The sequence below is a fragment of the Ailuropoda melanoleuca genome, chromosome 11, assembly GCF_002007445.2.
Source record: "Ailuropoda melanoleuca isolate Jingjing chromosome 11, ASM200744v2, whole genome shotgun sequence".
In the NCBI taxonomy this organism is placed as follows: Eukaryota; Metazoa; Chordata; class Mammalia; order Carnivora; family Ursidae; genus Ailuropoda; species Ailuropoda melanoleuca.
Genome location: NC_048228.1, coordinates 57,406,078 through 57,419,598, shown reverse-complemented (window position 1 = coordinate 57,419,598; position 13,521 = coordinate 57,406,078). Strand labels below are relative to the sequence as shown.

The window sequence follows — 13,521 nt, the reverse complement described above, 5'->3', positions numbered from 1 at the left end:
AAATAAAACAATGAGATACCACTGTACCTATTAGAATGACCAAAATCTGGAACACCGAGAACTCCAAATGCTGGTAAGGATATAGCACAACAGAAACTTCCATTTATTTTTGAACGCAAAATAGTACAGCCACTTTGGAAGAGTTTGGCGGTTTTTACAAAACTAAACAGACTCTTACCATGACTTAGCAATCGTACTGCTTGGTATCTACCCAAGGGAGTTGTCCACACAACAATCTGCACACAGATGTTTACAGTAACTTTATTTATAACTCCCAAAACTTGAAAGCAACCAGATGTCAATTAGGTGAACGGATAAACTGTGGTACATCCAGACAAGGGAATATTATTCAGCACTAAAAAGAAATGATCAAGCCATGAAAAGATATGAAGGAACCTTAAATATGTAATACCAATCTGAAAGTCAATCTGAAAAGACTATGTATGTATTATTCCAACTATATGACATTCTCGAAAGGACAAAACTATGAAGATGGTGAAAATATGACTGGTTACCAGAGCTGTGTGGGAAGGAAGGAGTAAAAAGGCAGAACACAAAGGATATACAGGGCAGTGAAAATACTCTCCACATGATACCATAATGATGGATACGTGTCATTAGATTTTGTCCAAACCCACAGAATGTACACCACCAGGAGTGAACCCTATTGTACATTAAGGACTTCGGGCAATAATGATGTGTTGATGTAGGCTCATCAGTTGTAATAAATGTACCACTCTGGTGGGGGATACTGATGATAGGGGTGGCTAGGCATGTGTGGGGGAAAGGGCATATGGATAATCTCTGCACCTTCCTGCTTAGTTTTGCTAAGAACCTAAGACTGCTCTAAAAAAATACACTCTTTTTTAAAAAAGGAACCGTGGGCATTTGGTAAATTTTATTCCCCTCCTCTTCCTCAATGAGAATGGCTTTATTCCCTTTAATTCTACATAATGTAAACAATCTATTGCTCACAGTAAAAAGTATGCAGCATCCTTTTATACAACTTCATGCAAACAAGCATACATTTATAACTTTACATAAATGGGAGATCGCTGGTGAAGATTTTCTTTAAAGGGGAGAGATAAGGTAGTAAATACACTAGGACAGGGGCTGATATGGGTTTTATAATATACAGAAACCATAAGCAAAGCGTGAAATATAGAATAGTGAATACCAAGGGAATTCAGAAACGGAAACAAAAAATGAGTGCCCGCCCCCTTCAGTCATTCCCACCTTAAGCACCTTTCAACAGCTCCTTTCAGAAAACTTTATCAACAACAGATACCTATCAACAAATGGTCTGCTCCTCCAGACCATCAAGTCCACACTTTTAAGGCATCCTAATACTTCTATGGACAGAAAATTATTTGGATGACTAAGAAGTAAGAGGCCAAAAAAAGTAGAAATCACAAAATTCTCTGAAGAGAAAGATGCCATGACAACCGAAATTAAAAGAAACCCTGAGGAAACAATACAAGGAAATTAACTCTAGCTATGGGCATACGATCAGTGTTGATCTCGAAAAATTCGCGGGCTTTGCCACTGAAATCTCCAAGAAGCCAAAGCACCGTGTAAACATTTAATTCTCCCCCGCCCGGAGCGCCGTGCCAGGTGCGGCCGAGCTCGCGTTCCCCGGAAGCGGCAAGAGCCTACACTTACCAGACCCGACGTAGCCATGTTCCGACCCGGCCCCGGGAGTCTGGCACAGAAGTCCTCGCGGGGGGTAACTCGAAGAAGCCTAGCACTGACAAGAGTCGCGGGAGGAGCGGTTATACTGCTCCCCAGGAGCTTTCCTGAGGAGGGAGACGGCAAAATCGAGGGACCTGCGAGCCACTAGGCGCGCTACCGACGGTCCTCAGCCATTGGCTCGGCCCTTCACAGGCACCGCGCCCAAGAAACTCCGCGATTTGAAACGGTCCACACATGCGCAAAACGAGCGGAGCAACCCAATAGAAAGCCGTTACCGGCCCTCCCTTCCCTGGGCGCTCCAACAGTCCCGCCCTTCGCAGCGCCTACCGAAGCCCCGCCCCATCTGTCCCGTAGCCCCGCCCTCCCTTTCTCTTAATGCCTGATCCTCCTTCTCTCCCCAGCCAAGCGGAAACTGAGCTTAAAGCGGGAATTTTACTTAGCTAGACACCGTCTCGAAAGCAGCCTTTGCCGATGAGCCCAATGTAAAACTTGTCAAGGGTTCTATTATAGAGTAAAAAATAATACTTGGAAGGATAAGAGGTAGAAATTGCAGCAATTGTTTGAAGAGAAATATTTCACTGTGCAGACTTGTCAACCACTTCCAGCGCATCCATGCATCAACTCTGAAAGTAATAATAATATAATAATGATGATGACGATGTATTCTTTTTTCAAATGTGTGGATAATATTTTCATGAAGCATTGCCAACAAAATGACCTAGGTAAAATATATCATTTAGGTATAATGTCCTGAAAGGAGTCCTTATCAGGAGTTTTGAAATCTACTCAGCCATTAGCAATCTCATCCAGGACAAATTTTGGCACCATTCTGGCTGTTGCCTTAATACAGTTATATAATAGAAGAGTTAAATTAGATGCTCTGAAGACTTGACCATTTTATGAATCTACGAAACTTGTGTCCTATTTTTCGTGATTTAATAAAAATTTGCATAATTTTAAACAGAAAATACTTATTGAATAAATTCATTAATCAAGAGTTGAGCTAATAAGCTGTTTAAACTTGTAATGATTTAACAAATGTTATCACCCGCTAAGGGTTTTTTATTTATTTTTGGTAGGGATGAGAGGCTATATATTAACTCTGCAATTAGGCTGGATTCCATTCTACTCCACAAATTCTGCCATAGTGGGCAAGTTAATTAAACAATTTCTTTCTCAAGTCCCTTGTCTGTAAAATGTCTGTAAAATTGCTGAGATATTGGATTAATTCCTTTTGATATCTAGGTGAAATGCCTGGAACATAGTAAGAATTCAATAAATAAGGCTTGGTATTATTACGGAGTTTTTTACTTGATCTAGCAGAAGTTTTCCCAATCAGACCACATAATATATTTTGCTGCTTTCACATTTGGAATAGATTATAATAAAAACTATCATTTACTCAGTTCACATTGTATGCCAAGTTTTTTTCTTAGTGCTCTCCATGCAATAATTTGTTTAATTCTTAGAACATTCCTATTAAGAGAAGATGACTAATAGCCCCCATTTTACTGACCACAGAACTGGGACAGTGTTTAAGTAACCTGCCCCAAATCGCATACTACCATTAAAGGGCAAAACTGGAGATGAACCCTGGTGTTGAACTGAGCACTTAATCTCTACACTCTTTTTACCTCTCAGTGAGAAATATTAGCAAGCTCAATCACATGTGTTAAAGTTCCACATGTAAAATGATTTCCACTGGAGACAGTGACTCTCAGAGGTATTTTGAGAAACTTGACATGGTGTAAAATGCGGGGCACAAGGGGTGTTGGTGATGAACTGGTCTGTTCTACAGAGAAAATGGAGCAGCACCGTTATGAAAACCAAAGTTATGGAGACACCACTTTGCCCAAACAAACTTTTTGGTTCCCTCTGCATCTGTCCTACTATTTAATAGCTCCACCATGTTTTTAGCATCCAAAAATAGAGTTGCTAGTTAATTGACTAATGTTTATAAAACCTCCCCACCAAAATACATCCAGATCACTCCTTATGAACTTTTATGAACTGACTAAATCTTGAAGTTTTCCGTCACAACTACTTAACCTAGGTAAGGAGTGTGTGTGTATGTGTACCAGTCTATGGAAGTATGTATATTAGATGTATATATGGGAAATAAAGTATCCAGAAATTTAACCTGAGGGGTACTAGAAACTTTGTTACTTAGGATTCTATGTAGACAATTTTAAATTGGTAATTGTTAAAACTATTTTAAAGAATATTTTAGACCTTAAAAATGGCACTCTAAAAATGAATTTGTTCTAGAAATTGTAACACAACTGCTATTAAAACTTAAAATTTGCTTTATTCATAATAAACCCAAAGTAGTAATATGTCCATCAACTGGTTAGTAAACAAACTGTAGTACATCCATACAGCAGAATATTCCTCAGCAATAAAAACAAACTGCTGATTCATGCAACAACTCAGATGAGTCTCAAAAGCATTACACTAAGTAAAAGAAGCCAGACATCAAAGACAACCTGCTATATGATTCCATATATGTGACTACATAAAACTATACAAATAGAAATTAGACCGGTAGTTACCAGGAGATGAAGTTGGGCATTGAAGACACAACAAAGGCCATGAAGGAACTTTAAGCTGGTGGAAATAGTCTATGTCTTGATTATGATGGTGGTTATAATACTCTAATGTTTTTGTCAAAACTCTCAGAACTGTGTCAAAACTCTCAGGATGACTTTTGCTGTAAATCATACCTCAATAAACTTGACCTAAAAAATTAAAGATGTTAGAGAGAATGTTAACAAACCAAAGTAAGCCCACTCCTTGGTGAATTATATAGTCAGCCTACCCCAGGTAGAGTAGCCTCACAGGGTCAATTTTATTTGTACAAACAAGGAGACCACAGGGATTAATTTCCAAAAGAGTGTCTCCCAGATGAAGAAAAGCAGGCTCCTCTTATTAGGATTTGGGATGAATATTCAGAAGGGATGTTAACATTATAATGGAACTGAGGTTGCCTCTGGCACTTCATGTTTCATCTGTGCAAGCTCAGGGGGTCAGGCCAGTAGAGAGAGAGATATCAACCAAATGCAATGTGTGAATTAGGGCCAGTCTGATTCAAAACAAAGAAGCCATAAAGAGCATTAAAGAATAGAAAACTAAAATAGTAATTGATTATTAAATGACAGGGAAATGTAAAATTTTCTTAGATATTATAATGCTATTGTGTTGAGAATGACCTTATTCTTTTAGGATAAGGATATACATATTTAAGTATTGAGGGTTAAAATGCAATGTTTTAAGTACTTTAAATTGGTTCAGTTAAAAAAAAAAAAAAAAGATAGAGGGGTGCCTGGCTGGCTCAGTCAGTGGAACATGCAACTCTTGATCTCAGGCTTGTTCAAGTTCGAGCCCCAATTTCCCTGCAGAGATTACTTAAAAAAATTAAATCTTAAAAAAAAAAAGATATAGTTAAAGCAAATATGGCAAAATGGTAACAATTTCTGAAACTACATGGTAGATGTGTAGGTGTTTATTAATATTGCTTTTTTAGCTTCTCTGTATGTTTGAAATTTTTCATAGTAAAATGATAGGGCAAAGTGGCATTAATAAAATTGCAGACGTTCTCAGAATTTTTGCAACACAAAATTCTGCAGAAGTCAAAAATGAAAATGTTAGCAAATTACTGTAAGAGAATTTTGTCAGAAAAAAATTACACTCCAAAAATCAATTTGTAAAAAGTATAAACGTTGCAATTATAACTTAAAATTTGCCGAAGTGTTATTTGTATAATTTTAGAGTTTTTTTTTGCAGTGTATTTTTTAATGTAGCATTTCAATTTTTAAAATTCCTTACTGCCAAATGTTATTGTATGTGTTAAGTACATTCTCTTTAAGTAGCCTTTTCTGACAAAATTATCCTCAAATGGAAAGGCTCTAAGATTCTAATTGCCACATTAGTAAGTGTGCTTGCAATATGCAGGTAGGTGGCAGCAACGTTCACCAAAAAGCAAAACAAAACAAAAAAAACCCCACAATTTTACTACCCCTTGGGTTAAAGTTCCCCATGAGTTCTTAATTTGAGAGTGCTGTGTAAAAAGCTTTACGGTTACCTCTGTGCCAAGTGTTTGATTCTTAGTTGCAATTGAAATCTATTATATATACTTGTTACTCTTAACTAGAACACAACCAGTACTGCTCGTTGGGTAGGTAGAGAATGTGACTCTGGATCTCAGAGTTGAGAGACAGAACCCCACCCTGGGGATAGAGTTTACTTACAAAAAATTTTTTAAATAAATAAATAAATAGAGGAACAAAGCAAATACACTATTCTCTGGATCTGTGCTTTTGTAGCCTATAGTTTACTTCTGGTCAACATAATTCTTAAAAAGGAGATTTTGTCATTTAAAATACATTTAATTTAGGGGCACCTGGGTGGCTCAGTCGTTAAGCGTCTGCCTTCGGCCCAGGGCATGATCCCAGAGTCCTGGGATCGAGTCCCACATCAGGCTCCTCCACTGGGAGCCTGCTTCTTCCTCTCCCACTCCCCCTGCTTGTGTTCCTTTTCTCGCTGGCTGCCTCTTTCTCTGTCAAATAAATAAATAAATCTTTAAAAAAATAAAATAAAATAAAATACATTTAATTTAGATTCACTATGTTGTACACCTGAAACTGATGTAACTTGTGTCCATCATTTACTTCAATTTTTAAAAAAACTAAAAAAAAAGCACAATTACATTTTCAAAAGCTTAATATACTTTCTGCATTATAATTTTAACATTGCAAAGACTTACATTATTTTGGTGGTACTAGGCAAAAATTTAAATAATGAATGTTAATATTTATTGACATGGAAATGTGCTGTAGATGCACTATATGAAAAATACAGTTTATCAAATGATGATATAAATATACACAAGTAGAGAAAAGGTACCCAAAAATGATGGTACCTATCCAAACAGTGTTCATGGTGTATGGTGGACTAGCATGGGATTTTCATTTTCTTCTTTATTTCTAAAGGCTTGTTTTTTCTAAAACTTATATAAGTAAGTTTTCCATTTATGAGGGAAAAATAAATTATTTTTATTTAAGTATTTATAGAGCATGATATATATTTGTCAATTCAAGTGCCTGTAGAGATTCATAAACAATAAAGTGCCCACACTGTAGCTTGTAGGCAATACCTAATCCTAAGAGATTTAAGGGGTGAAAGAAGTAGGAAAATAAACTGCAAGCGAAGACATGAAGCAGAAATGATGTGCTGTTGACACAAAAAAATTGTCAGATATTGTAGAGTGTTCATGTTTGCAAAACAGAATGATGGAGCACCTTCAATGTTAGCATAATTTTTCACTTCTTCCCATAGAAAGTGCAGAACTATATAGATCAGGGGTCAATTCTATAGAATAGAATTCATAATAGCTAATTTAGGCCCAAAAGGGGATCTACTAACAGGCATTTATTGGTTTAGAGAATTTTTGGAAGGGATGGAGAAATAATGTATTTGGAGCTGTCAGGAATGATTCCCAAAGACACACTATGCAACTGAACCACCAAAAGCCGGCTGCTGCAAATTGAAAACCTGGGAAGCTGATGCTGATCCTGGGGTCTCCAGAACCGTGCTGATGCCGCATAATCAGGAAGTCACTGCAGTTAATAATGCCATGTCTAGGGAGCCACAACAAATAAGAAGTCTCCATGATCAGGAAGCTTCCTAATTGCTTCTGGCTCCAGAAACACACCATACTTCTCATGATAGGTATCAGAAAACTGATGTTCCATGCTTTGACTATCACCACCATGAAACCAGTGATCAGATACTGGGACTTCTGATAGTATTGCCACAGAAAAATGAGATGTCTACCAACCACGCCTCTCTCTAGAAAAAAAAAGTCCAAACTAAGAATAAATTCCGACTCTGTTCTTCCTTGCTATTATGGAATGCATCCCAACTCCAGCTGCAAAAAAGTCTCCAGAAGATATTTTAGCTTTTCAGCCTCTGCAGTAAAGAATGGCACACTGGAAGGGGCTGGAATGGATATTGAGCACCAATCTACCTTATCCCATAAAACAGCAGTAGCGGACGTTAAATGAAGTGAAAAGAAAGAAAAATATAGACCTAACATTTCTATACATTGAGCTTGATAGGGTTAAAACCAAATTCATTATTGCTCTGCCTTCCAAACTATCATCCTATCTGGAATTTTGAGTTTTTATTAAAGCTACTATTATGCTATGACTTACACCATTTAGAAATCGGTATGTGGGGGCGCCTGGGTGGCGCAGCGGTTAAGCGTCTGCCTTCGGCTCAGGGCGTGATCCCGGCGTTATGGGATCGAGCCCCACGTCAGGCTCCTCTGCTATGAGCCTGCTTCTTCCTCTCCCACTCCCTCTGCTTGTGTTCCCTCTCTCGCTGGCTGTCTCTATCTCTGTCAAATAAATAAATAAAATCTTTAAAAAAAAGAAAGAAAGAAAGAAAGAAATCGGTATGTGTCCTGTATCTATGTGACATCCAAGAAATATTTCTCAGTAATATAAATTACACCCTACACTACAAAAATAGAACATATAACTATAAAAACTCTTATATCTTAGATGCAACTCTTTGTACTAAAAATTGTGTTAGCAAATTAAACCACTCTGACAGAGCTAACTAAAATCACTTCTACAACAGTGATTCCTCTCATTTTTTTTTCTGTCCCAAATGACCTAGTAATAATATTTTTTGAGTAACAATGACTCACCATGGCACAAAGTATTCCACAGAGTCATTAAAATTAAAGCTGTATTCTTCAGTTATGGATTGTAAACATAAATATATTCAATTCAAACATCTTCAAAATTTACTACAATGAATTGTGATGAAAATGGCAATAAAGCATCAATAAACATTAAGTGAAACAAAGGTCAGAAATCGGAAGTACAGGAGAGGGGTTGGAGGCTCCTATATCAACTTATTGATTGAATCAATTCTGATAAGTGGATGATAAAGTACTTTGGAGAGCCTTAACTGCTATAAAAATGTGAATTCATTCATTTGAATTGCATTATAACATGGATGACTCGAAAGGGTGCTGAGATTTGGGTTTTATATGAGTTAATCTTATACTCCATTTAAAGTTGTTGAATTGTATTAGCCTATGTATCTGATGTATAACGAACTCCTATGACACAGATACTGATGATGGCTATAATAATTGAACTTAGTGTGTGTAGTAATTTGATAATCACATGATTGTTCTACATGGCAACAAAAGAACCCTATGTCAACCAAAGAAGCTTCTGTCACAGCAGAGGCTAAGAACTCCCAAATTAGAATTAGATTTTCTAGCTGGAAACTATTCATTTAACAAATGTTTACTGCAATCTACTTCTTATAACTTCAACTTCAACACAATCCCTGTATTTGAAAAACTCAGTTTCCTGTTGATACAGAATGTATACCAATAACTAAAATACAACAGAACAAATATTGTAATAAAATATCTGCAAGGTGCTATAGAATGCAGGATGAGAGGGGTGCCTGGGTGGCTCAGCTGTTAACAATGTCTGCCTTCAGCTCAGGTCATGATCCCAGGGTCCTGGGATTGAGCCCCGCATTGGGCTCCCTGCTTCTCCCCCTTACACATTCCCTTGCTTGTGTTCCCTCTCTCGCTGTCTTTCTGTCAAATAAATAAATTAAATCTTTAAAAAAGAGAGAGAGAGAGAATGCAGGATGAGAGCAATGAACTTTCTCCTTGGAGATGGGAAGGCTTCAGGAAATCAAGAAATTGTCACAGACAATTTCAATGGAAGCCTTGAAGGATGGGTAGGAAGTTGTCATTTTTCACAAGAAAGAAGAGCATCCAAACAAGATATACAGTGATTGGAAAAGCATGAGGAGATGGGAAAGACCATGAAGTATTGAGACAATTGAGAGTAAGCGAAGTTACTAGAGCACATTGTTTGGTGCTCAATATTTAGTGTTGAATGACAAAAATGAAAGAATGAATCTCAGAAGCAGTGAGAATCCATCAAAGTGTTTTAAGCAGGGAGTGACTTGATTAGACTGCATTTTAAATGAATCAAAGAAGAAAAAGTGTGAAAAGTAGACAACTGAGAAAACTATTGCAGCTCTGGAGGTAAGAAGGGAAGAAGCTGTAAGCCCAGGTAAGTTAAATGGTTTGTTCAAGGTCTCAGAGCCAGAGCTGGTTAGTAGCAAAATTGCCTTTTCTCTCTACACCCAAATACTTTTTCTACTATGGTTCCTGACCTACAAATCCATTATTCACCACCTAAAATTTGAGATATCTCTAAGAGCATTTCCATTTTAACGAGGCAGTTGTACTATGATGTTGGAAACTATGGACAGGTCTAACTGGCAAATCCTGTTGCAGCAGGAGTTTTGCCATCTTGGAGTCGTTTTTTTCAGGAGACATAATTTGAACATTGGTCTATTAATGATTAATGTGACTTGCAAATCAGCAAACCAAACAAACAGGCTGATAAACTTGTTTTTCTTTAATTTTGCTTTTTTTTTTAAAGGTAAGAGAGACATAATTAACTAGATAATTATTTCTCAGAAATATTCCTATGTTTACATTTTTCTAGAGACATTTTTTTCTCCCATGAAACTCCCTGGCCATAAAGCCAGTAACTGCTTTTCTCATATTCCAACTACTCCTAGCTCTAAGCATCTTGCCTCCCTCCCATTTTTCTTTCCATTCTCAGTTCTCATCCCTCTTTTCCTTTCCTCCCTGTTACACCAGCTACCAGCTGCCAAGAAGGTAGATTAGGTCGTTTATCAAATCAGGAGGTTTTCTTTTGTCATTCAATTTATTTTCCTATTCAAACTAAAAAATAGCATGGTTTTATCTGAAAAAAATATGCTGGACTTATATTTTATCATCAGAATGTTTGAGTAATAATGGGAAGCAGGTCTTAAATATAATTTTGAATCTTCAACTCCCAATTTCTGTTTCAAACTATTTTCATTTTGGTGATGCATTAAACACTCTCTTCTGGTTTACTGATAGTCTGTCTATATTGCTATAACTCACTTTGTAGACAATTTGGCTGTGTATATATATAAATGCATGTCCAGTGGAACCTGTACTGGTGGGGAAAACCATGTGATGTCTCCACTAGGAAAGGAGGAACAGACTGGAGATTCCTACCTTATTTTGATCTCTAAGAATCAGCTGGTCTAACTTGGGCAAATGCTCAGGCCTGGGCTATACTAAATCTAGAGTAAATCTGAAATAAAGAGGGTGAGATAAGAAATGGTGGATGTCTCAGGATCCCTGCAAAACATACCAGTGTTCCTTCCATTGCTCCCTTCTCCCATCATTCCTTGCACAGTGCTGGGCCAAATCCAGTCTCTCACAGACCCTTTACCCCTTTACCACATGCAACTACTGAATGCATTTTGGCCCCAGTGTAGCTCTCTCAATCTCACCAGATAACTGTAGAGACCCCATCTATGCATCATAGCATCAGTGATCCACAACTCAGAAAGCATAAAAGAACAAAATAAAAGTTTGAAATATTGTAGCTTTCTCTGCCAGACAGATTTTGCCAAATATCTACTGGTAATCCACAAACTCAAAATTCTTATTGACAAAAAAGTGAAAAGTCCCATGTTCCCATAACTGTGGTTTGTATTCAGTGGACCATTAAAGTGGGCATGGGATAAGGAACTCCATTTTTTAAAAAAATGTAAGCAAGGCTCAGACCTAAAAGATTTATAACACAAATAATACTAATAAAATTATCCTGTGAAGTGATTTTTAATGAAGTAGAGTTAATTCAAGTCATGTCTTTGAGGTATGAAAATGGAAAGCAAGAAATAAAAAAAAAGGTGGAAGAAAACAAATGTGACCTTGATGACTCCTCCAAAGTCCGTAATCACCACATTGGTTCTTTTCATCCCCTGGTGATTTTAATCTTCTGTTTATTTTGCTACTGTAATCCTAATTCTAAATTTACCCAGAGATTGCCCTTTCAAAGTTGGTCTATGCTTGTTCTTTCTCACCTCACAAAAAGTAAAGGAAAAGAAAGTGTTTGTGTGTGTCTGTGTGTGTGTGTGTGTGTGTGTGTGTGTGTGTGTGTGTGTACTGTTGGTGGTTAAATATCGAGTTGGGACTTCCTCTTTGAACAGTTGCTTTTTCCTCTCACACAAAGGAGATCTCATTTTGTTTGAGACTGGATATAGTTGAAATCAAACCACACACCGAGAGGGTATGATGGCTAAGAAGCCCCCGAAACCAGCCCCTCGCAGGATCTTCCAAGAAAGGTTAAAGATTACTGCTCTACCTTTGTACTTTGAAGGGTTTTTGTTAGTCAAGAGGTCAGAATACCAGGTAAGTCCATTGATGATAATGTTAAACTAGCAGTTTCTATCTGAATATAAAAGTTATTTCATGGTGATTTGATGTAATAATGTGACAAGGTCCTCCTTGTTTCTGTTGCGATTAAACCCTCTTCCTTGAGCTCAGAAATATGATGTCAATTTTGCATAATTTAAGGCAACATATGGCTTAAACACATACATACATATATATATAACTGTATTATATATAACATTCTAACGTTAAGTTACTAATGTAAAAAAAATCTAATAAGCTACATTTCCAAAGAATTTATTTAAACATTAGAGAAGATTTCAGCTTAGAAGATAAAATGTTTCCTATATTTTTTCTGCAACTTACTAGTATGCTTCCACAATGACGTGTACCATTAAGATAACATATTATGACTGAAATTAAGCCCTTTGCTCCTACTCTCAGTTATTTGAAGTTTACAAATAATGAGAAAATTATTTTTAATAGTAAAGTTTTGTAAAAAATTATGAAAATGATAAAATTGATATTGTGTAGCATTATGCATAGTTATATATTCTAAAAACACTAACATAGTGACTTGAAAAGCTAATATGAAGGTACAATGTGGGTAATATGTACACTAAGCTACATAAATACATTCACTCTAAGAAAATGCAAAAAGCATTTCATATTTTTAAAATGTAAAAATGAAAACTTATAATTAGTTAAAATCAGTGTTTTTAAAATACCAATTATGGAGAATTTGAAATTAAAGAGAGAAATAAACATGAAAGTGCCTGTTACGAAAAAAGAAATAAGGTCAAATTTTATGAAATTTTAATAGTAATAAAGTAGAAAAATTGTTTCAAGAAATGTCATAAGAAATGTTTAATAATGATAATAAGATATTTTCTGAAGATTTATTAACAGAAAAATTGTGTATGTGAAAATATCTGCAATAGCACATTCGGGTTTTTTTGCAAAGACATGGTAGTTTACATTCTGTTATGGGTGTTAAATCTGTATCAGTAAATTTGGCAGCTACATTAAATATTTCTTCCTTCCTCCCTTATGCTTTTAAAGTGAATTCTATCTTCTTATAATACGTTAGCCACATTGTTACACTTTGCCAAAAAACTGGAATTGGGAAAACAAAATTTCTCATTTGTAATTTAAATTTGGTTATTTGTTAAATGTCTATCAAAGTATTTATAATAGCTGTTTCTGATATCGAGGTTTTAAAAAAATATTTAAAGAAGGCATTCCATTGGAATGGTTAACAAAAAGAGCAAGGATTTTAAAGTCAGTAAAATGCCTTTACCTAATGGTTTTGTCACTTAAACAGCTTGTGATCTTGTACAAGTTATTCTATCTCCTTGAGATTCAATTTTCTCAAATTATAAAATGGGAAAACTACAACTCACCACCCAAGGTATTATGCCTGGGACACAACAGGTGCTCAATTAATTTATTCATTCAAGCAACGTTTATTATATATCTCCTATGCACCAAGCATCATACTGACTTCTAGAGAACATAAACATAACACAAAGACCCTA

At 36.2% G+C, this 13,521-nt stretch overlaps 2 protein-coding genes across 7 annotated transcripts in view; one reads left to right on the top strand and one right to left on the bottom strand.

Annotated features, from left to right (window-relative positions):
• Positions 1-1,937, bottom strand: part of CENPC (centromere protein C) — a 90,756-nt gene extending 88,819 nt beyond the window's left edge. For 3 of the 4 annotated variants that reach the window (XR_004628856.1, XM_034671738.1, XM_034671737.1), the window contains exon 1: positions 1,663-1,937. Coding sequence is in view for 3 of the 4 variants with exons in the window: in XM_034671738.1 (XP_034527629.1) it covers positions 1,663-1,680 (18 nt within the window). In the remaining variant the exon portion in view is untranslated. The remainder of the gene's footprint in view (positions 1-1,662) is intronic. The other variant, XM_011234178.3, reaches the window with a different exon arrangement.
• A 9,857-nt stretch (positions 1,938-11,794) lies between these two features.
• Positions 11,795-13,521, top strand: part of STAP1 (signal transducing adaptor family member 1) — a 32,720-nt gene continuing 30,993 nt past the window's right edge. For all 3 annotated transcript variants that reach the window (XM_011234181.3, XM_019807478.2, XM_002926721.4), the window contains exon 1: positions 11,795-12,001. In XM_011234181.3, the coding sequence (XP_011232483.1) occupies positions 11,882-12,001 (120 nt within the window). In that variant the 5' untranslated portion in view covers positions 11,795-11,881. The remainder of the gene's footprint in view (positions 12,002-13,521) is intronic.